The sequence below is a fragment of the Pleurodeles waltl genome, chromosome 5, assembly GCF_031143425.1.
Source record: "Pleurodeles waltl isolate 20211129_DDA chromosome 5, aPleWal1.hap1.20221129, whole genome shotgun sequence".
NCBI classification, from domain to species: Eukaryota; Metazoa; Chordata; class Amphibia; order Caudata; family Salamandridae; genus Pleurodeles; species Pleurodeles waltl.
Window position 1 is genome coordinate 158,835,454 of NC_090444.1, and position 25,171 is coordinate 158,860,624.

Sequence of the window (25,171 nt, forward strand, 5' to 3'; positions counted from 1 at the left end):
TTGGAAACAAAAAGACTTACTATGAAGCTTGCTTCACTACATTGTCTGATCTCTTGACGTTGAGTTTCTGATGTTAAGGCATTAGAGGTAGGTAACAGACTTTACGGCCCCTTTGGAGTTATCTTTGAAATTATTACTAAAATAACTAAGTCTATGTCCGATACCATTTTTTATCCTAGATATAATTCATGCAAGAAACTGTGTGTAGTGGACTGCATGAGAGAATACAATCCCCGTGTGAACTATTTTCACCCTGATGGTGTAAAATAGTTATTGATTTCTTTAGTAAAACCTTTCAGAGCAGTGACAAGAGCAATGATTGCAAGATGGGTGAAGTGTACTATGCACAAAGAAGGCGCTGATCTAAATAAATATGGGGCACAATCCTTGAGAAGTGCCATGGCTAGTCAAGCCCTCTGGAAAAGTGGCAAATTGAAGACAGCAGCTGACTAGTCTAATGCCTCCACATTTGCTAAACAATATTGTAAACCTGTTGAACACATGACTGATGTGGTACTAGAGGGCTTCCAACATGCATCATGGTAGCCTACGGCCTTGTAATGAAATAGCGATTCTCAAAGTTTTATGCTAAGAGAATCTGAATTTCATTAAAGACACAGAGGCTAACATTATCCCTCCCTCACCTTCCCCTGTGGTTGGTTTCATTTAAAATAAAAAATAAAAAAAACAACAAGAAAGTAAGAGGTAAATAATGTGTTTTTCATGACAATGATTTATTGCAGTTGTTTTGGCTTTTCCGTCTAGAACCCAAAATCAGCTTGAGGGCAGAATATTTGCCGGGGAAGGCGAATGTTTCTGCAGATTGGAATTCAAGATTTTTGAAGGATTACAGTGATTGGAAGCCGAACAAAGTGTACTTCAGGAAAATATTCCAAATCTGGGATCCATTAGAGTTAGATCTATTTGCGAACAGACTGAATTTTCAACTGAAGAAGTGCTGCAGCTGGATGCCAGATCCAGGTGCTCTGGAGGTGAACGTAATCCTTCAGACTTGGAAGAGAACGAAAACCTATGCCTTTCCACCTTTCACAATGATCCAGAGAGTTATTCAGAAGGCGAGACAGGAGAAATGCCCCCTTTGTTCTAATAATCCTGTTTTGGGTTTCACAAGCGTGGTTTCCAGTGGCTTTGGAACTCGCTCGCAACATTCAATTTATCCTTCCTGCCACGGAGGGCCTCTTGAAAAACATAGATGGAAGGGAACACCCACCAGTACAGACAGGGACTTAGAACCTTCTTGCATGGAAGGTGTCAGGCGACCTTCTGAGGTGTTGGACCTTTCGGAAAGAGCTGCGGCGCTCCTCTAAGAGTCTTGGGCCTCAGGAACTCGATCCAAATATAAAGAGATCTGGAAGATCTGGGTAAGCTGGTGCTTGGAAAGGGACTTGGATCCCCTGGAGGCTCCTATAGTTGAGGTGGTTAACTTTCTGGTAATTCAGTTTGATAAGGGTGTAAGTTATAGGACTATTAACTGTTACAAAGCTGCTCTTTCTGCTGGTCACAGAATGGTTAATGGTAGAAGTGTAGGGAAGAACGTTTTGGTTTGTCGTGTTCTTAATTTAATTTGGTTAATTTCTTGTTGTGGAGTTTCAGATGTCAAAGCTTTGGAGGTGAGTAACAGAATTTATGACCCCCTTGGGGTCATCTTGATATTACCAAAAGAATAAAAACAATGTCTGATACTATTTTCTATCCAAGGTTTGCTACTTGCAAAACATTATGGCGGTGATTCTAACCGCGGCGGGCGGCGGTCGCCGCCCGCCATGCGGTTACTGCCGAATGACCGCACCGCGGTCAAAAGACCGCGGCGGCCATTTTGGCTGTCCCGCTGGGCCGGCGGACGACTGCCAAAAGGCCGCCCGCCGGCCCAGCGGGAAAGCCCCAGCAACGATGAAGCCGGCTCCGAATGGAGCCGGCGGAGTTGCTGGAGTGCGACGGGTGCCGTGGCACCCGTCGCGATTTTCAGTTTCTGCTAGGCAGACACTGAAAATCATGGTGGGGCCCTGTGAGGGGGCCCCACGACACCCGTTCCCGCCATCCTGTTCCTGGCGGTTCTTACCGCCAGGACCAGGATGGCGGGAAGGGGGTCAGAATCCCCATGGCAGTGCTGCGTGCAGCGCCGCCATGGCGGATTCCTTGGGCCAGGGGTAAACCGGCGGGAAACCGCCGATTGCCCTTTTCTGACCGCGGCTTTACCGCCGCGGTCAGAATGGCCCAGGAAGCACCGCCAGCCTGTTGGCGGTGCTTCCGCGGTCGTTGGCCCTGGCGGTCCATGACCGCCAGTGTCAGAATGACCCCCTATGTGTTGTTGATTGCATGAGGGAATATGATTCCCATATGACTGAATTTTGGCCTGATGGTGTTAATCAATTACTAATCTCCTTCCTTTATTAAACCCCTTCATGAAGTTTCCACATCAACTATTGCTAGGTTGGTGAAATGTGTTATGCATCAAGCTGTTGTTGACTTACAAAACCTCTGTGCACATTCTTTGGGAGGCGCCATGCCCAACCAGGCCTTATGGGAGGGTGGAACATCTGAGGACATTATGGAAGCAGCCAATTTGTCTAATGCTGTCACTTTTGCTAAACACTATTGTAAACCTATTGAACACATGTCAAATGTTGTTTTAGAGGGCTACCAACATGCATAATGGTAGCCTCTGGTCTTGTAATGAAATAGTGATTCTCAAAGTTTTACTTACAGTGAATGTCAAAAGTTCATTTTGATATGTGCCTCTTTTTTCAGTAATGACTTGAAGGTTTTGATGAGAATATCTGATAGTTTATGGTATAAATCCTCATCTCATGATACAATCTCAAATTGGCAAACTGACAAGTGCAAGATGGGAATATTCGATTTACTAATTTTAGCCACCAACATGGTGGGTCTGTTGGTAGGCCAATGATGCTTCCATGAAATGGCACAATGGTGAAAAAAGTAGCCCAACCCATATAGTCAAAGAAGGTGTTGAGGTTGTGTTCAGAAAATGCGACATCAGACTTCAAAAGGGGTGATGTGATGGTGCTGACAGGACCTGGGTGTTTACAGAGTATCGGCTGTTCTTTCAGTTTACAAAGAGGCCTCTTGCTCCGGCACAGTTTGCCTTTTCTTGTCTTGTCAACAAAGCTGTGGTATATTCATATCTGGTCACATAGTGCACAGTAAAATGGCTGGGAAAGGGCTGGCCTACTATACATTTCTAACACACTAAATCTAGTCTGATACTCTACAGTGCCATCCACAAAGTGCTGCTGCATATTACCCTTTAGACTGAAGCAAACTGAAAATAAGAGAACATGCATGTGTTGGTAACATATTTAGACATGCATTGGATGCTTTAGCACAGTTGGTAGAACTGACAGAGCTGGTCACATCCAGAATCATGTCAATCAATCATTATCTCAAATAAAGACAAAAAACACACACAAACACAAATCACAAAAGGGGAATACTCACTCTTCTTTTCCAGCCAATCGTGAAGCAAACTTTGTGTACCATAAAGCTACATTGAATGCCATGGAAATTAGTTCAAAAACAGCATCCTGCTGGGCACTATAAAACAAAACAAGTACAATCAATAAAACAAAAATTTGATGGAATGGAGAACGGAGAGGTCTTCAATTACATAGGGATAACATTTCATGTGCTTGGTCCATGACTTTTCCCACAGCTGTTGCCCAAATCCTCAAACTCTTCAAAGACTAATAGTAACAGTACATTGTTTGCAAAACTAATACCTACAACATGTCCTTATGCAGGAGTAGGTAATGTGTAGACACACCTCTCTGTAAATTCAAACACTCATCTAATATTCCTAATCTAATACTACAGATTTACTACACACATGCTTAGGGCCTCGTGGTGTTCTGTATCTAGGGTTTGAGGTAGAATAATTCTGTAACTAGGTTATGATGTAGAACCTTAATTTCTATGCTGTGCTTCAACATAATTAGAATGTGTTGCGGTTACTAAGGGAAACTGTGACGCAGTTGATTCTTGGTTGGTTGTGGATGGGGTCTCTCCTACGGATGTACTTAAATAAAGAATTCCTTCTTTACATCAAGATTTCCTGGCCTTCCTTCTTGGACCTATTTTACATGCCTCATTCAAACCTCGATCTGTGCACAATCTGCTGTTTTCACACAAATTGGTGAGCAACTAGTCTAGATGTGAGCAGATAAATAGTGCACAATCTGAATATAAATTCATCGGATCAAGGGAAAACATGCACTAGAAACATGCTATCCCGATTCCAAGGTATGACATTTTGAAAGGTGCAGTAACTGAGCAGTCAGTAATACCATTACCAGTGGTTTTATTATTTATCAGTTACAAAATTACAACCTCTGATAGCTGTAAGGAAGACCTTAGTGTTTACAAATCAACATAACAAAGTACCTTTCTTAAACTAGAACTTAAGGATGAGACATGCTGTTTGGAGATTGAGGAGATGCAAGATAGAGATATCGTCCAATCAGGGTTTATTACATTTTATGACTCATTTAAGGCTCACATCAATTAAATTACTAGAGATTGTGTTTACAGATCAGAGCTGCAAATAAGGATTAAACTACTCATTGCTCTGGTTGCCTACAGAAAAACTGTTCAGGATGCTTCTTTCAAGGCTGGAGCTCAAAGGCCTTCCTGCTGCTTGTCTGGCTCTTCTTAAATGTACCCTTCACACAACTGCCACATAGGAAAATGTCAACAATGTGATCATATTGCTCCTATCCTGAATGAGTTACACTGGTCAACCCTTCAGTATAACATAGCTATGCGACAAATCCTATATAGCTCCAACACAGTGTCGGCTCACTTTTTACCAAAAAAGCATGCATTTGTGCATCCCTTAACTATGAACTTTGAGCGAATGCTGCTCATTTGGTAAGTACCTTTTCCAAGCTGAATGTGACTTGTGCACACCCATATATTATATTTGTAGGTTTCAAAAACCCATTCCCTTAAAGCAACATTTCCAAAATCTAAGAGGTTGATTTATATTTAGTATAAGGGGTGCTTTTCTTGTTTTGTATTTGATCAGTAAATCTATATTGTATGTTTATTACTTTTCAATTGCCTGTTAAATGTACAGTTCACATATAATACTGCAGCCTGTCACAGTGAAACCTTTGTATTGTGTAACATTAGTAGGGACTGCTTCCCTAAATCTCAAAATATAAGAAACATCACTTCAAGTGCTACTGTAGTCATAGGTGCAACATACTTAGACACTGGAAGCCTAAGCCATTTGCAAAGATCATCCCTGTAAAGAATCCATACTTAATCCTCAATGCCCAGTAATACCAATGTCCATTTAGCCAGTGACGGGCTTCCATGCCCATCAGTGCCAAGATGTATAATGCACATTAGAACTAGGATGCCAACACACACTAATGCAAGAATGTCTAGGAATTAGTGCTAGGGTTCATATTAGTGTCTTTACCTTGGGTTTATGTTTGCAAAAATCCAAAGTGGCTAATGTCATGTTCCTTTCTACCCACAAATACCAGTCTTCCTAGTGAGCACTGGTGCCTGAGTATCTAGTGCTCATTAATTCCTGGGCAGTCACAGACCATTACTGCAGGCGGGCCTAGTACCAAACATTGTTAGTGTCATAGTATCCATTAGCGTTATGGTGCCCTTTAGTGTTAGCATCTGATTGAGCTGATGGTACAAAAAAAGTAAGGGTCCCCAGCATACATTATTGACAATGCCGACTGGAGCCAGGGCACTAAGTGTCAAATAGTGCCAGAAAACCCGGCGGCCATTCACTGTGCCAATCCAAAAATCAGGAGTCTCAAGTGCTCATTACTGCAGGGGAACAGAGTGCACATTACTATAAAGCTTCCAAGTCTCTATAAGTGCTAGATTCACCAGTGTTGATTAGTAAGAGGGAACGATAAGTGACAACACAAACGAGATGGTCAATGCAACAATTAAAAGAACTGGTAATGGGTACATCATAACGAGGTGAAGTAGTACCAAGGAAGAGGAAATGAGAACTAGAGGGAATTTCAGAATGGGAGACAGTGGGATTGGAAGAGAGAGAGTGTAGTAAATGCCCTTTTTCACATGGGCATCCTCACATTTTGCCTGGTATTCAATGCAATTTTGACTGAAAGTGAACTCGTCCCTGCTAACCAGGTTCCCAGTGCCAGATCTCTTTCCCTAAAACTGTGAGCATTTGTTTCCCAATTGACAATACCATGGTCCCCCTGTAAGCCCCTAGCAAGTGGTAATCCTGGTACCTACTGGTATGTACGGCATTGGTACCAAAGAGGGTCCCCAAGAACTGCAGCATGTATTGTGCCACCCTCAGGGTCCCATCACCAACACATGCAGACTGCCATTGCAGGCTGTGTGTCTTGCTGCAGCTAAAAGTGAAAACAGCCTGTGTGTCCTGTACCCTAACACTGCGTTTTATATATGTAAGTCACCCGTACAACTGGCCTTCCAATCTTAAGGCATGGTGCACTATATTATGTGTGAGAGCATATCTGCAAGGGAAGGTATGCACCTGCTATGTCTTGGTCACTTAGACATAGTGAGTGAACAGGGAAGCCATTTTTAAGTACAAGTGCTGGACAGTGGTCACTACGAGTTCCCCTGCTACATGATGGCTTCACTGAAAATATGGGTTTGGTATCAAACATGTCATGTTAATAAACCCTCACTGAGGCCAGTGATGAATTTATTAATACATGCACCCAGGGGGCACCTTAGAGTTGCATCCAGAAAACCTACTAACTGCCAGTGTGCAGACTGACTAGTTTTAGTCAGCCTGTCACCATCAGACACTATTCTGACTTCTAAGGGTGACAACCTTTGCTCTTGGGCAGTCATAAACAAAGCCTGCTCTGGGAGAGGTGTTTACACACCCCACCAAACAGGATGGCCTGTGAATCTTCCAAATCAGAGGGCGCTTCAAAGAAACCCACTGCCCATGGTATGCAGATCTGGATTCACTCAAAGAAGCAATGCTGACCCCTTGCCCCAGGACCCACTTGGCTCCTGGACAAGCAGGAAATGTAGTATTTAGAGGTGTGTCCACTCCTCAGGTCAGTCCCACCCCTAAGGTGCGCTGTCTGATGTGGACACAACATTTAGAAACCGGTCATCTTGCTGTTGGCAGATTTAGGAACTCTGGTACAGGGTTATGCCCACTTCCCACACAACGTGGTCATAAAAGGGGTGTAGTGACCTGAGTGGTAAGTAGTCCATTGCCTATTACCCTACAGCCCCTTAAACACCCCCTACATTCAGTATTTAGGGGAGCCCATAGCACCAGGAAATCAGATCCCTGCTGACCTACAAAGGACACTCAAGAGCCGCAAAAGCAAAGACTGAGGAAGAAGCATTTGAGCTGCAACCAGCCCTGCCAGCCTATCTGCTGCTCCCATCAAACGTTGCCAAAGTTGCCGCGTCCTGCAGCTGTTGTGCCTCCAAAAGCCTGGAAGGACTGCCTGCCTTCAACAAAGGCCCAGGAGCTGCCTCCCTGCACCTTGCTGACATCCAAGAGAACTGCGAGAACTTTAGACCACTGAAAACCCAACACCAGAAAGCACCACTGCACCAGTGCCACACAACCTGAGTTGAAGAGGGCCAACGGAATCAGCATGGTCACCCAGCCCCCAGAGACAAAGCCCACGTTGGTTTTGATCACTGTGGACTCACCAACGTGACCGTGAGTGCTCCTGGAGATGAAAACCTAACACCTAAATAAACCTCTGCACCCATCACCCCAGGCCCATGGGAAGAGGACCTAAGGTGTCCCCAAGCATTGCGAGAGCTCAGCCCACACGCTGGTTCAGCCTAACTGGCCTCTCAGTCAAAGCCTGCAGCCCCTTTTAACCGGACCGATCCCTATAGACTAACTTTGGGCACCCAATGCTGAAAAGTACCTCTGCACCCGGATGCCCCAGTGCCGCCCGAGGCGACCTGTTGCTGCTGCCTTGGACCTTGCCCTATATATACCTTACGTACAGCAGATTGGTCCCGTAAGTCACTGTACTATACCTGAATGCAGTATTTGTGTTTCCTCCATAGGATAACAGTGCAGCATCTGAAAAATGTACTGTCGACTTTGGAAACCTAAAAGTATTTCTCTTTCAAAATGTACTTGCCTGATCGTATAGATTCTGGTGCCTAAATACATATAAAATACTTGCTATTCTTGTAAATTGGTATGGATCTCCTTACTGAGTTGTGTGTCATTTATTGACTGTGTGCCTACTGCAGATGATTAACACTCCTCTCTGATGAGCCTAAGGCTGCTGGACTACACGACCCTCTAAAAGTGCACCTTGGGATTGCTAGAGCAACCCCATGTCCACTGGTAAGGGAACCCTTGGACTCTTTGCACCATATATCCCATTATGATATATTGTATAAAGAGCTAGCTTCCTACAGAGAGAAAGTCCGAGTTGGAGAGGGAGTGAGAGATGAGGAGGGGGAAAGTGGGAAGTGAGGACTAAAAAGTAGACGCGGGGGGAGCAAGAGTAGGCAAAAGTCAGGGAAATAAGGTAGAAAGTAAAAGCTAGTGAAAGAACAGATAAGAATGAGGGGGTACAAGAGGCAGGGCATGAGAGGGAGGAAGACAGTGAGAGGGGACTTGAAGAGAGAACAGAGTGGGAGTGGGAGTGAGGAAGGTGTAGTGACATACCAAGTAATGTAGTCTGATACACACATCAGGGCCAGGCTACCTTATACTCATAAGTAAGGGGGTGGTTAGTGCACAATGATGTAAGAATATAAAGACTTGATTACTGCTTTGGCAATTAGTGCCAATTAATGAAACAATCTCCGACTAATGAAAGAAAGTATTTATGAATCTAATTAGGAATACACAAAATAAATTGTCTCTGGTCATAGGCTACAATGGAAGAAATAGACACTCACATCCACTATGTTATGTCACTGTTAAATTCTGAAAAATAGTCATTGATTTTTTTTTATTTTTATCCACAATCTGCCCACATTGAATAACTGAATGTGATGATTAGTCCATAACTGGAACGTGACATAACATGGTAGAGCTGTATGTTTTTTAACGACTAACTAATGTATTTTTTCAAATCTTCTGATGTTTTTTCGAATATGTTTTGGGATGCTTGGACTTTGCATATGTCTTATTTCTTTAGTGATGTTAAGTATGTTGTTAAATGAAACTGGAGTAGATTTATTTTTTATTTTTTTCGCACAACTGGTAATAATGTGTTTTTTGCACAGAGTTCACACAGTTGTTTTAGGAAATAAGTGAGTGTGTGATTTTGGAATGCATTTATGCCCCTTTATAGATACAAGAAGCATCTGCATACGATGTATGTAAGTCACCCCTACAGCCCTAAGGCAGGGTGCATTATATTACAGGTAAGGACATATCTGCAAGAACAGGTATGCCCCTGCTAAGTCTTTGTTGTTTCTCAGAAATAGTGAGTTAACAGGCAATCCATTTTAAGAACATGTGCTGGACAAAGGGCAATACGGGTTCCTCAGCTACACGATAGCTTCACTGAAAACAAGGATGTTTAGTATCAAACATCTTGTATTAATATACGCTCATGGATGCCAGCGATGGATTTTTTAATACTTGCACCTTGAGGGCAACTTAGAGGTGCCTCCCTGAAAAACCTACAATTTACCTGTGTGCTGGCTAACTAGACCTAACTAGCCTGCCACCACCAGACAGGTTTCTGACCCAAGGGTGAGAGCATTTGCTCTCGGGCCAACAGGTTAGCACACCCCTCTCAACAGGATGACCTGCAAATTCGCATTCCACGGCAGGGGGCTTCAAAGAAGCCCTCTGTCCTTGGTATGTAAATCTGGCTTTACTCAAAGGAGAGGATGCCGACCCTCTGCACAGGCCCCATTTGGCGCCTGGACAGGCGTGAAATTTAGTAGCGAGAGTTACGTTCCCACCTCTCAGTTCAGTCAACCTCTAATGGGAGCTGCCTGGAGTGTACACAACTTTTGAAAGTCTGCCATCTTGTCAGAACTAGAACTCTGCGACAGGGTTATGCCCACTTCCCACAGTTGTCATATAGGGGCATAATGACCCCAGGGGTAAGTAGCTCATTGGCTACTACCCTACACTCCCCTACGTTCCCCTAAATTCAGTTTTAGGGGAGCCCCTAGCACCAGGAAATCAAATTTCTGCTGACATACGAAGAAGGACACTCAAGAGCTGCAAAAGCAAAGACTGACGAAGAAGCAACTCGCTTGGCACTTTCCCCGCTGAACTGCCTGCTGCTCCTGCAAAATTGCACCAAAGCAGTCTTGTCCTGCAAGCGGTCATGCTCGAAAAGACTAGGAGGACTGCCTGCCTTCAACTAAGACCCAGGATCTCCTGTGGAGCAACAGAGCTTCTTCCATGCATCTTGCAGGCACCCGAAGAGAACTGCAAGGACTTCAGACTGTTGAAAACTGGACACCAGAAAGCACCACTACACCTGTGCCGTCTAGCCCGAGCTGAAGTGGGCCAACAGTGCCAGTGTGGTTCCCCAGCCTCCAAAGCCATCTGCAGTCTCTGTTTGCAGGCTCCCTCAACCACGAGTACTCACAGAGATGAAAACCCGACACGTAAGGACACAGTTGCAATGGCCACCCTTGGCCAGTGGAGAGGAGGACCTATAGTGTCCCCATGTCCCCGAGCATCGTGAGAGCTGAGCCCACTCACTGGTTCAGTCCGACTTATCTCCCAGTCCAAGCCTGCAGCCTCTTTTTAACCGGACCGATCCCCATTAACTAACATTGGGCATCCGACGCTGAAAAGTACCTCTGCACTCGGCCGCCCCAGGGCCAACGAGGTGACCTGTTGGTGTTGCTTTGGACATTGCCCCATACGTACCTTAAGTACAGCAGATTGGTCCCGTAAGTCACTGTACTATACCTGTATGCAGTATTTGTTTTTCCTCCATAGCCAACACTGCTTCTTCTGAACAATGCACTAAGTGTTGACTTAGGAAACCTAACATTATAACAGTATTTCTCTTGCAAAACGTACGTACCTGATCGTATTGAGATTTGGGTGCCTAAATATGTATATATTTAGGCACCCAAATCTCAATACGATCAGGTCACAAACACCATTGAAGGCACTATACCATCTGCACCTTTCACCACAGATCAAATGGGGCCCTATGCCTCACTTGACTCACAGCATTCTCAGTAGTATGTTGTGACACTAAACTCTTCCTCTGAAAGCTCCAGGAGCTGGCACATCGCTCTACAGAATGATCACTAAAAATGCTTTTCCTGGCTTTTTAAAGAAAACTTGATGGCACCACTGAAGCAGGAATTATGGTTAGAATCTCTCCAATCAAGAGTTAAGTCACCCCGTGTGTTTTTAAGGCAATAGGATGCAACATTTATAATAGGTTTTGGGCGCCCTTCTTTATGACTGTAAACACTCCAGTAATAAGGCCTCTTTCTATCTGTATGCTATGAGAATCAATTTCTATGAGAAGGCTAGAATGACCTTATAATACAAAAAAAGAGGGTCAACCTCACAAAGTCATGCTACTGAAATATGGTCTCAATGAAAACGTAACCTTGTGCTCTGGCTATAGGTAGATACCTTTGTTTATAAGTAATGTACATGACAAATCAGCATGGTATAAACCACACATGGAAGTCGACTTAGTGCAATGTGCTATTAATCACCATTGTTGATGGAGGGCAGGGCATCTAGACCTCCTTGGGGCTTGCCCAATCATGAATCATAGAGCCTTCCCACTGTCAACAATGGTAAAATAACAACATAATACAGTCTGCATACAATAATAAGAGAGATGAAAACACAAGTTGACAGGTAAGACATCAAAGCCTGCAAGGACCCAAAAAGGAGCAAGCAAAATGGTAATGTGAACACCTCCCAGCAAAAAGATATGATGAAATGTTAAGAAATGGTTAGAAATAATTTCACATGTCATCAGTAATAACAACAGATGAACAATTTTGAATAAAGTCTGTGTCTAGTAACATACATATTTGCTTCATGGGCAGAGGCACACAACCGGTGCTCCAAACCAATCTGAACTTGGTGATTTTTCCTATAGTTGCCACCTACCTTGCAACATTTCCCTGCAAAGTGTCAGTCCATTTGAAATTTTGAATAAATCGTAGTTTGTTGTCTTGAGTACCACCGTCCAACGCAACAATGAAGCCTAGAAAAGAGAGAAGGCTAACTTAGGTACGGTAAACTGCCACAGAGTGATGTTGGGCTCTACTCTATACTGATGACTTGTTTTGAATTTGCATAACCTGGTCCTGGCAAATCATTTAGCATACAGTAAAAAGGAGGACATAAAATCCATCCAGCAAATAGAAGCTTCTGAGATGGTAAAGAGAGAAGGCACATTACTCGTAACAAAATGATCAGGCCATCCCAAACTAGCAGCCCACTGCAGGTAAGCATAAACCTACAAGAAGACGTACAACAGGTAAACAGGACTTGCCTCTTCTGGGTCCAATGAATTATCTTTAATAAAACCAGACGTATAGTCCAAACTGAAAAGGAGGTGCACTACATACCACTCCAGGACTTCCTTTATGAGGAACCTGGATTATACGCCATCTTAAAGAGTAACACAAAAAGTTGTTTGTGCCTTTCTAAAGAATTCAAGGAGAAAAACAAATTAGTCTATGGTGCTTGCAGAACAAGCTAGGGCAGAAAGTCACTTCCACATTAAAACTTTCAGGAAGCCAACAAAATTGTTAAACAAAGTAGGCCTGCTCATAAATAAATCCACAAAAACCTAATGTTTCAGTTCTCACTGCTCTATGTTAAGCAAGCCTTCTGTTATCTGCAACAAATCACAATAAAATTACCCTATTTCACAGCTAAGAAAGTTGAGAAGAATTTTATTTTGATTTGTGCATACATCAAAGATCAGAAATTGGGAAAATTGGGAAGAACTTTCCTTCTATTATTTTGATGAAAACAAGGTTCACATTTCAATGGGTCTTCTGTTTAAAGAGGCTGGTAGCAGTCTGGATGTTATTCTCTTTAACAAAAGGAGACAACAAATCTATATCCACAAATGTTTCAAACAAATAGCCTTGGAATGAATGGATTCTTCATCTATTTTCTCTGCAATGCTGTACTTCATTCGCGTTTTAGATACAGGATATGGGCTAATCATAACGGGACCAACGCGCCATGCTCAGTTACATGTCCCCACATGCATCCAAGATGTTTCCAGGGTTCTGAATTTTCAAGTCATGCAAAAACTACCCAATATTTCAAGACTCTCACTAAGGAAACAGCAGTCAAGCTTGAGCGAAGTGCTACAATGCTGCAGAGAATCCCAATCCTCCCACGCACATCAATCATACAGAATGAGGGGAAAAATGGGATGAGTGAAAAACCAGGAGACATAACAGTGCCACTTGTATGCTTCTTGTGTATGTCACAGAGGCCGACAGGCGCAACAGATGTTTTGGATGTTGATGACAAATTAACAAACCATTATCAGGTAAGGGACGAACTTAAACAGTCAAGTAAGCATTTAACTTTGCTGACCGAACCCATAGGCATACTTTGCTGTTACAAGTTTTACACTGACCAGGGTACAAGCGAGGAACTCTAGGATGCTGAGGAGCACCAGGAATTCTGGATAATGTTAGACTGTACAGACAAGCACATTAATAAGCAAACCTTTTCAGGAGATTGTTAACAAAATGGTGTTGTATTAAGCTTATATTTTTTATGTATAGGCTTACTGCACTACTGTACATTTCTTCTGATTACAACAGATGTATGCTTGGTTACATTATTTACATAACTCATAAAACAATACAGAATATTAAAAAAATATGAGCAAACCTGCCTGAACCCTGTTAACACGCCAACCTAACAGTGAAATCTCCGGTTACATGCCACTGTATACAGGCTGTGATTAGAATGGTCTCATCACCGGCACAGTTTGGGTCCGCCCGCTATGGTTTGTAAGATCTCTTGCTATGATGTCCGCTAGACAAATTCCTGTCAATAGCTAGTTCTGTACTCCTTCCTGAATCTTAAGTAGTGATATAGGAGAAAGAGGCCTTCCTTTATTAACTTTGCAAACTCAAGCAAGTGCTTATACATGTAGAGCTAATGCCACCACAAAACTATCTGAATAAAAAAGGACTTAAAAAAAAATAAAAAAAAATAAAAAGGAGGAGAAGTGAGATGAGCTCCTGGATAAAATCTAAATTGTTTTTTGCACATTTAAAGTACGTCGAGGACACCCTTACCTTGCAGTAGTGAGAAGTAAGAATCTGATGCATTTTTCATTGTTTCAACATTACAGCTGGTGTCCGTCAACAATTCAAGCATTCGTGCTCGTGTTATTCTCAAGTCACTAAAAAAGTCAAAGCAGGTCTGTAAGAAATTCAGCAAAGGGAAGATGAACTTGTCAATTAAAATCTCTTATCATGGTCTCTGTTTTTACAGAATAAAGCACCATTATGTGAAAATGAATAAATAATAACAAAGCAAATAGGAGTAAGGAAAAGAAAGGTAATAACAGGTTTGTATTTGTCTTGGAATAAAGAAGAAAGACAGCCAAAAATGTATATTTTTTCTAAGTTTTGTAAGGTTACAGTCAGACATTTACAGAGGACCTTGGCTAGTATTAGGGTTGGGGGCCAGATGTACTAACATTAGGAATACCAATTTCCTAATTGCGATTGTCTCCATTCGGAAATCGTTATTCTTAATGTATGAAACTCTTTTGAGTTTCATTAGCGATTTAAAATGTGTCGCAAATAGAAATTAAAGAGGTAGATTGCAATTTATGATCCATTAGGAACTGCAGCCATCACAGTGATGGTAGCCTGCTGAGGTCAACAGACCACCATGTCTGTGACTGCTTTTTGTTAAAGCAATTTTTTAAAATAAATGCAGCTCGTTTTCCCTAAAGGAAAATGGGATGTGTTTAAAAAGAAAAAGAAATAAATGAAAACTTGAAGTTTCATCTTTTAGGAGCAGGCAGTGGTCCTGCCTACTGCCTGCCCCTGGGGACCCTTTCCCATTTGTGAATGGGCTACCACCTCCTTCAAGGCATCTGTAAAATATGAATGTTTTGCAACCGTAATTCGGTTGCGAAAAAGTCTTACATTCAACTCAGATTCGGTATTTGGATGGGACGCCCTAAACACGCCCCTTCCAAATACCGAATCGCAAACACAAACTGTGATTTGGTAACATGTTACAGAATCGCAAATTGTGTTTTGTACATACCTAATAGCATTTTTGGGATCGGAAACGGCCAGATCGCCTGTTTCCAACCACAAAAAGTCTTCGTACATGTGGCCCAGGGTGCTGGTCATGGCTAGGACTGGTGTTAGGATTAGGTTAGAGATAAAAACTGATCAGTGTAGAGGTTTGACTATTTTGTCAGTTATTTCCTTATTTTAATGTCAGTTATGATTGTTTCCCCATACTGGTCTATCTGACCTAAAATACATTTGTAATTATCAGAGTTTCTCAAACACTTCTTCATAAATCTATGTCTTCTTTTTAGCATATTCATTATGACGCAGATCCCCTGAAATAAATCCCAGGTGTAGACCCACAAGAGTCAGATCAATCTGTTCCCAGGATGTCATGAGAGTGAACTCAGTGTGTCTCCAAATAGATTTTGCTGTGCATCAAGCACCAGTGGTGGCACGTTTCAAATAAGCCAGTGAGTCGAATGCTAGAACTTATGGTCCTCTGCATTCACCAGCAAAGGCTAAGTTACTCAGCCCAGCCACCAGTGCAGTGACAGGGTTTTGCAGGTAATGTAAAGGCACAACCAGCATTACTGGTATACTTAACCAAAGAAAGAAATTAGCACACAATGCAGACAAAGCCACTCCTTGCAAGGAGTGAGGCCTCAGCTGGAGTACTAGAAACATTACTCCTGATGGGATCTTCAGATATACCAGAATTCCATTTGGACTGGCTTCTGCCACTTTGTAGTTTTAGAAACTAACATTGTGTTTGCGACTACTGAAGGGGCGGTGGCATTCCAGGGCATTCTGTTATATGGTGATACTGCTATCTACTCTTCAGGCGCATTACTTTGCAGTTGGAAAAATCCAGAATTTTGGCTAAGGGGGTTGAGGGTTTGGGTCACAAGATTTCTGCTAAAGGATTTGTTTCCCCCCCAAAAGAAAAATGTGATCAAGGGAAATTATGTTAACCCCCCCCCCCCAACAAAGATCAACTTACTAAGGTCTGTATGTGTTTCATACATGGTTAATATGTATTTTTTCCATGTTTGCACCTCTGTTATGAGGACACCTTAAAAAAGAAGACACATTCTGCTGCGCACCTGTTGGTCACATGAACAGGGCGAAACATCTGGTCCGCTCCAACGGGAGTTTATCAAAGCTGCACCACTCAGTCCCTTTTCTCAAACAGCTAAAAGTAGCACAACGGTTGATGCCAGTACAAATGGTTCAGGGGCAGTCTTTAGTAAACCCAAGTCAGCCAACTAGCCAAGTGACTACTGATTTTGCATCAATGTTGTTATCTGAAACAGAGTCAAGATATTGCACAACAGAAAGAGAAAATCTGGTGTGCCTAGAGGGTAGAATGCTTTAAGATGTATATTTGTGAATGCTCATTTACCATAAGAACTAATTACAATCCTCTTTTGGCCATGTTGAAAAAGCACAGGTAATGCTTCTTCATGGCTGGCTAGAACCCCAGCCATACTGTACAAATACAATTTATCCATTTCATATATTAAAAATGCATTTACTGTTAGGACAGACTGTTCATCTAGGCTGTCTGATTTTAACGGTGACCAGTCACTGCAAGAGTGCATGTCTGACTGTGTGGTAGCTTGGCCTCATGGAGCTCATATAGTCAATATGCCAATTCAGATATAACACTCAAAACATTTACTGTCAATGTACACGTTCCTGATTTTCCCAAGGCCCATATGAGGGGTGGTCTGGGAGTAAGATCAATGCCCTCATTTTGACTGATGTTCCAAATACAGGGGTGTGGAATTTATTAAAATATCTACTTGTCCACGGGACAGGCTGCTTCTCAAATCTACTTGTCCTGTAAAAAGATCTACTTGTCCCTTTGGTGCCATGTAGTGTGGCGCCAAATTATGGCAGCAATCTCATTATGTAAGAGCTCTGATAATAGCCTCTCTGATTATGCTAGGGCTACTACCATAGTAGGGCTTGAATACTTGCAGTTTCAATCCCTACTGTAGCAATTTCCTAATTTTCCACCTTTCTGCAGATCTGCATACTGGGGCTGGAGGAAGCAGTAAGCAATAGTTCCAGGGCTGGAATGCCTTTGAGTCTGCAAACCTACTAACGTGCATGTTTTAAAGATTTTCACCAGCTTCTCTCTAATATTTTCCCATAATAAGAAAGGTCGGACATTTACTCCTGACAATGGCAGAATTATAACTTCTTCCAGGGTTGGGAAGAAATTGGCTGGAGGGAAAATGAACTTGCAAATGCTCAATAGATTTTCACATGAGCAAATCTACACATGCGTATTTACCCATGCTAAAATACAGTTCACAAATATTTTATAGGGGTACGACATATACCATGGGTGCACTTTTGTGACTTTCTTTAAGAATTTGGGGCCACATGTAGGTAGGTTCAGATTTGCGACCCGCAAATTGCGAGTCGCAAATCCGAATGTAGGATGGTGTCCCTGACACCATCTGTGATTCGCGAAGGGCTTCGCAAATGCACACCTCATGAATAATCATGAGGTGGGTCGCAATTTGCGACCCCCTTGCGAATGCCGGCCTCACAGGGATGGTGGCCTGCTGGAGACAGCAGACCACCATGTCTGTGACTGCTTTTCAATAAAGCTGTTTTTTTTTTTTTGTAATGCAGCCCGTTTTCCTTAAAGGAAAACGAGTTGCATTACAAAAACGAAAAATGAAACGTTTTCATATCATTTTTTCAGAGCAGGCAGTGGTCCGTAGGACCACTGCCAGCTCTGAAAAAATGTTTACAGTGACATTCACAATGGGAAAGGGGTCCCAGGGGGACCCTTTCCCTTTTGTGAAAGTGTTAGCACCCATTTGAAATGGGTGCAAACTGTGATTGGTTTGCGCCCGCGTTCGCAAAACAATCCTTCATTGCACTGCGAGTCGCAATTAGGAAGGGAACACCCCTTCCTAATTGTGAGTCGCAAACCCGTTTTGCGATTTGGTAACCAGGTTACTGAATCGCAAAACTGGGTTTGTGCATCGCAATGTGCTTTTTGCACATCGCAAACAGCGAAAGTCGCTGTTTGCGACATGCAAAAAGCTACCTACATGTGGGTCTTGGTCCCTAATTAGGTCTGGTGTTAACAAAGACATTTTGTTTTTATTAAACTTCTATTTCTCTCTCTTTCGGCTGGCTTTACTGTGAGTGATCGCATTCTTCTCTTCCACAAGGAGCATATTGGCACACAAACTTGTTTTGTTCAGTGTCAGGAACAACAGTGGCAATCAGTGACGTAACGAAACTGGAGTGTGCCCCTTTGCAAAGAACATGGAGGAGCCCCCTCTCCAGACTCACTCAGGGCAGGTGCTGTGCTGTGCTGCAGGGGCCCCCTGGAGGGCGGCTGCGGGGCCTTTGTTATGCCACTGGTGGCAACGTGTGCTTTTAGAGTTCAAAAATGTTTTGGTTTTTTTTTGCCAGTGTTTGTTACAATGTTGAGGGCCTGGTAGCTCCCACAACAATAAAGTGTTACAAAAGCCATGTCAAAACAAGACACGCATTGATGAAACTAAAAGACTTATAAAATTATGTCAGATCAGTTGGCTTTGTCAGTGTTTGTTTATTTTCATGCTTCCCATAATCGTGTTGAAAATGGTTACACTGATTTTCCATTCGAAATATTTTTGGGAAATACTAGCATGCATCAAAACATTTTACTAAATGACACTTCATTTGCATTTAATCAGAGAGCATTCTGGGAGCATTATACTTAGCCTCACAGCCTAAACTTTTCAAACATATGTATACGCGTTTTTTTTTTTTTGTACTGGAACCAACGTCAGTAGTGAAGTGTGACCTTAAATCATTTATTTACAGCACTCACCCTAATAATGAAGGTTTTCAAATAATGAACCATAAATACAAGTTCGAACAGCATTATCTTTTGGAAACACATTACCTCAACTGCAGAGAGTTCCACTCTCTGTAAACAGGCAGCCAAAGGGTTTGTGCTGCAGAGGGTTGGACCTACTTGTCCCAAGGACAAAGTGAACATAAAAACTTGTTGCCCTTGACCCCAAACAAGATGTCCCGGGCGTCGGGCGATAGGAATTCCACATCCCTGCAAATAGGTAAAACTCAAATGGTTGATTGATCACAATTCTGAATCTGGGTTAGAATTTTTGATGTGCAGTCATACCGAATGTATTTCAAATTCCATTACTCCTGATAATGATGGGCAACTTACTTCCCTTAAGCTTTCGGACTACTTTCCCAAGAAGGTCATGAGCTGCCTATGCTCCCACCAAGGTCTTATCGAAAGATTTAATAGGGTTGTGGTTGAAGGTATCGAACTGGCAAGGAAAACTTCTCTTTGTAGAGAGAGGCACATTTTCAAGCTGCTGTGGTGTTATCATTACTTGCCACATAATTCTATGGGTTTTACCCCACCTGAGTTAGTCAAAGGCAGGAAACATCCCACAGGAGTCAACCCTAAGAGGCTTACAGGTACACTGAAATCTGGGTCCGTAGATAAGATGCATACACAGGACTGAAAAAAAGCTGAAATGTCATTAGACAAGCTCACCAAACTCAAAACTGTCAAAATGATTATATTATTTGCGGTGATGTGTGAAAGGTAGAACATCTAATTTTGTGAACAAGGTGCATAATGTTACTTTATGAAAAATGACTTTATACATCCACTATTTCACAATGTGGAAAGACGGTTTAGGTGTTACGTCTTCATCGTCTTAATTTTGCATAAATCAATTATTTTGTGTTAATCTGCACTTTAAAGACAATTGAAGATCTTTTGAGATAGTGAAAATTAGTATTTTTGAATGGTTGGTAAACTTGCTAAACTGCTTTTTCACAGTACCTCATCATTTACATATGGATTTAAATCCATGATCAGGTCGTGAAGCATTCCTATGTGCATCAAAATCCTAGGCATCCATTGTCACAGTGCAGGGTTGAGCTGGGAGTTGTTTGCAGATTGACAGGTACTGGGGGGAAGTACATGAAGTCTGGGACCGCCTTTAAACTTTGTACAACAGTGTCCCTGTGCTCAAGTATGATTGGTTTAAGAAAAGTGTAAAATAATTGCCGTATTCAAGGTTTTTGTTGAAGGACACAGGGGCCTGAGCCATGAATGGCACGATGAACTAAGCACAGTGCTTTGAATATTGATATGTCTTGTCACAGGGAGCCAGTATACAGAATGTAATGTACGTAAGGCACATGACCTGATGTTAGGGTTAAGGGCCTGCCAACAAGATGAGTATGGATTCTCTGTAGCTTCTGAATCACCTAGAAGAGGATTCCAAGATATACAGCACTGGCATAATCTACACTGGAGTATACTGGGTTTATGATGGCTTGTATATTTTGTTGGAATCAGGAAAGATTTCACATAGGCATCTCATCAAGTAAAATTATGTCTTTATAACATATTTCACTTCATCAGTCAGAGGTTCATATCCATGATCATACTTAGCTTTCTTACTCAGAGTGATGCTTTAGTAAGTAAACTGAACTCTATTGACCAGGTGGTGTCCACGTGATAGTTGGTACATTTAAGAAGGATTTTGTTTAGTTAGAGGTAATAAGTTTGCATTCAAATTTCTACACTAGGAGGCACTGGTCAGTGGCAGGGATGTGGAATTCCTATCGCCCGACGCCCGGGACATCTTGTTTGGGGTCAAGGGCAACAAGTTTTTATGTTCACTTTGTCCTTGGGACAAGTAGGTCCAACCCTCTGCAGCACAAACCCTTTGGCTGCCTGTTTACAGAGAGTGGAACTCTCTGCAGTTGAGGTAATGTGTTTCCAAAAGATAATGCTGTTCGAACTTGTATTTATGGTTCATTATTTGAAAACCTTCATTATTAGGGTGAGTGCTGTAAATAAATGATTTAAGGTCACACTTCACTACTGACGTTGGTTCCAGTACAAAAAAAAAAAAACGCGTATACATATGTTTGAAAAGTTTAGGCTGTGAGGCTAAGTATAATGCTCCCAGAATGCTCTCTGATTAGATGCAAATGAAGTGTCATTTAGTAAAATGTTTTGATGCATGCTAGTATTTCCCAAAAATATTTCGAATGGAAAATCAGTGTAACCATTTTCAACACGATTATGGGAAGCATGAAAATAAACAAACACTGACAAAGCCAACTGATCTGACATAATTTTATAAGTCTTTTAGTTTCATCAATGCGTGTCTTGTTTTGACATGGCTTTTGTAACACTTTATTGTTGTGGGAGCTACCAGGCCCTCAACATTGTAACAAACACTGGCAAAAAAAAACCAAAACATTTTTGAACTCTAAAAGCACACGTTGCCACCAGTGGCATAACAAAGGCCCCGCAGCCGCCCTCCAGGGGGCCCCTGCAGCACAGCACAGCACCTGCCCTGAGTGAGTCTGGAGAGGGGGCTCCTCCATGTTCTTTGCAAAGGGGCACACTCCAGTTTCGTTACGTCACTGATTGCCACTGTTGTTCCTGACACTGAACAAAACAAGTTTGTGTGCCAATATGCTCCTTGTGGAAGAGAAGAATGCGATCACTCACAGTAAAGCCAGCCGAAAGAGAGAGAAATAGAAGTTTAATAAAAACAAAATGTCTTTGTTAACACCAGACCTAATTAGGGACCAAGACCCACATGTAGGTAGCTTTTTGCATGTCGCAAACAGCGACTTTCGCTGTTTGCGATGTGCAAAAAGCACATTGCGATGCACAAACCCAGTTTTGCGATTCAGTAACCTGGTTACCAAATCGCAAAACGGGTTTGCGACTCACAATTAGGAAGGGGTGTTCCCTTCCTAATTGCGACTCGCAGTGCAATGAAGGATTGTTTTGCGAACGCGGGCGCAAACCAATCACAGTTTGCACCCATTTCAAATGGGTGCTAACACTTTCACAAAATGGAAAGGGTCCCCCTGGGACCCCTTTCCCATTGTGAATGTCACTGTAAAAAATTTTTCAGAGCTGGCAGTGGTCCTACGGACCACTGCCTGCTCTGAAAAAATGATATGAAAACGTTTCATTTTTCGTTTTTGTAATGCAACTCGTTTTCCTTTAAGGAAAACGGGCTGCATTACAAAAAAAAAAAAACAGCTTTATTGAAAAGCAGTCACAGACATGGTGGTCTGCTGTCTCCAGCAGGCCACCATCCCTGTGAGGCCGGCATTCGCAAGGGGGTCGCAAATTGCGACCCACCTCATGATTATTCATGAGGTGTGCATTTGCGAAGCCCTTCGCGAATCACAGATGGTGTCAGGGACACCATCCTACATTCGGATTTGCGACTCGCAATTTGCGGGTCGCAAATCTGAACCTACCTACATGTGGCCCCAAATTCTTAAAGAAAGTCACAAAAGTGCACCCATGGTATATGTCGTACCCCTATAAAATATTTGTGAACTGTATTTTAGCATGGGTAAATACGCATGTGTAGATTTGCTCATGTGAAAATCTATTGAGCATTTGCAAGTTCATTTTCCCTCCAGCCAATTTCTTCCCAACCCTGGAAGAAGTTATAATTCTGCCATTGTCAGGAGTAAATGTCCGACCTTTCTTATTATGGGAAAATATTAGAGAGAAGCTGGTGAAAATCTTTAAAACATGCACGTTAGTAGGTTTGCAGACTCAAAGGCATTCCAGCCCTGGAACTATTGCTTACTGCTTCCTCCAGCCCCAGTATGCAGATCTGCAGAAAGGTGGAAAATTAGGAAATTGCTACAGTAGGGATTGAAACTGCAAGTATTCAAGCCCTACTATGGTAGTAGCCCTAGCATAATCAGAGAGGCTATTATCAGAGCTCTTACATAATGAGATTGCTGCCATAATTTGGCGCCACACTACATGGCACCAAAGGGACAAGTAGATCTTTTTACAGGACAAGTAGATTTGAGAAGCAGCCTGTCCCGTGGACAAGTAGATATTTTAATAAATTCCACACCCCTGCAGTGGTCCATAATCCTAAATCAAATTGAAGCTTTAGTATAGTTATGTCGTCCCTGTAGTTGCTGCGGTTGAAGTGGAAAATTCGCTCTGGTAGTGATGTAAAGTATATGTTAAATTGGAGGAAGTGATTGTTGATCCTTACGGTATTTCTGTAGTTGAGCAAAAAAGGTGAGAGCAGAAGGGTAGAAGAGAGAGAATGAGGAAGGAAGTAATTCAGCAAAGGGCAGTGCTTTGTGTTCCTATACATTTGAGTCTTCTGAGGAAAGTGGGATGATGGATCAAATCAAAAGCAGCAGATAGATGCTATAGCAGCAGTACATCTACTCAATTAGAGTCTAACGTAGTCTTGATGTCTTGGAATGCCACAATACGAGTAGATTAGGTGCTCCTCCGTGGGCAGAGTGCTGTTTGGTTGTAGAAGATAGGATTATTCCCTTCAATATAAACTAGTGAGCCTTCTGATCACAGCAATGATGTCTTACAACCTGCTAACTGCAAGGAAAAACCAGGAGGTAAATCAGTTCGCCCAGGGGAAGCAATAGGTAGATGTGAGCATTAGATTGGTTCCTGTTGTTTTTTTCCCAGTAAGCTTGACGTAGGCAGGTTTGGATAGTGGTCCACTGGCGATCCTGATGTGTATCAGGTTTCTGTGGGACTGGTGAAGTCATCAGAAAACAGAAGAACTGAAGGATAGTAGATTGTGTTGAGGCATGGGTTGAAGGTTTGAAGTGATGTGTGAGTTTACTTGAAAGACCTTCTTGGTTATATCCTCAAGATTTCCAGGCCTTTGACTCTAGAAATGATATGGTCAGCAAACAAATTACATAAATCTTGTGTGGAGGTTGTTCATTCTGGGTTTGGGATTTATGTGATTATCTTGTTAAGGTCCTTCTTTATGAATGTTGCTTTACGAATGCAACAGAAGTAGTGAGGTCTTTTTAGCCTTCTGACTGTGGATCGTAGAATAAAGTATGGTATTACAGAGTTAGCTTGTAGTTAGGGTTGTTAACCTGTTCTCTGTGTTTCTCCTGAGATCTTTTGTTGGATTTGGCAGAATCCATTTGTGGCATCCTCCATACAACTTTCTTTCATGAAGGAAGGCTGTGGAAGTCTTTGTTCAGATGATGTTATCAAAGACTGACCAGCTAGTGATGGAGTTTTGGAACTATTATCAAAGTATTATTAGTCAGTGAGCTTGTGAGAGGGTGAATATCAAGACCTAACAGGCCCAAACAAAAAGATGCTTCTCTGCCCTTTGCCCTACGAAGAACGAGGAAGTCGGATGGCCCAAGGTGAAGTCTGTGACACACTGAAGCAACCAAATGGAAATGAAGTCTGTGACACACTGAAGCAACCAAATGGAAAACAATCCCAGTTCCTGAACATGAAGGTATAGAGGGAGGTGAAGGAAGGACATGGCACAGCTGGAAAGCTGAAGTTAAAAAAGCACAAAAACAGAGTCTGCCAGAATCAGACTAAATAAAGCAAACACAACTATTGTGTACTGCCCACAATTTCTATGTGAATCTATTGTAGTGAGTTAAAATAATGCAGATTTAAATAGATAATGTATTTATTTCTCACTTTTCAACTTAAAAAGGACAGGTCTCAGTGGAAGGAGTCCCTCTCTCAGGTTGACTAAACAGAAGCATTTCTCTACAGCTTCCTGGAGTCTTCCGGCAGCCTCCTGTCTTCCCCTGTCATTTAAATCATCTTCTGGGCAGTTCTTGATAGATAGGGCGGTATTCAGTAATGTCCCCCTCTGCGACACCACAATGCCCACATCTCTACTTTCTTCCCCCTATACTTGGGATATTTTACAAAAAGTCGAGGCATGTGAAAACAAAAGGCAGAAGAATGAATAATCCATTCACAAAAAGCTTATTTTATCAATAAAAAGTAGGAGAAATAAAAAAGTGCTTGTTTGGAAAAAATTCGGACTCCATAAAAACAGGAAAGAGCAGCACAAGTGCTCAGGGATACTGAGCACAAGAGATGGAAAAGAGGATGTAG

General features: G+C 42.3%; 1 protein-coding gene across 2 annotated transcripts in view; it reads right to left on the reverse strand.

Annotated features, from left to right (window-relative positions):
- BROX (BRO1 domain and CAAX motif containing) overlaps nt 1-25,171 on the reverse strand; it is a 193,596-nt gene that overhangs the window by 108,647 nt on the left and 59,778 nt on the right. The window contains exons 3-5 of one of the 2 annotated variants that reach the window (XM_069233848.1): nt 14,263-14,369; nt 12,092-12,188; nt 3,481-3,576 (exon numbers count right to left, since the gene is read on the reverse strand). In XM_069233848.1, the coding sequence (XP_069089949.1) occupies nt 3,481-3,576; nt 12,092-12,188; nt 14,263-14,369 (300 nt within the window). Of the gene's footprint in view, nt 1-3,480; nt 3,577-12,091; nt 12,189-14,262; nt 14,390-25,171 lie in introns of both variants that reach the window. The other variant, XM_069233849.1, reaches the window with a different exon arrangement.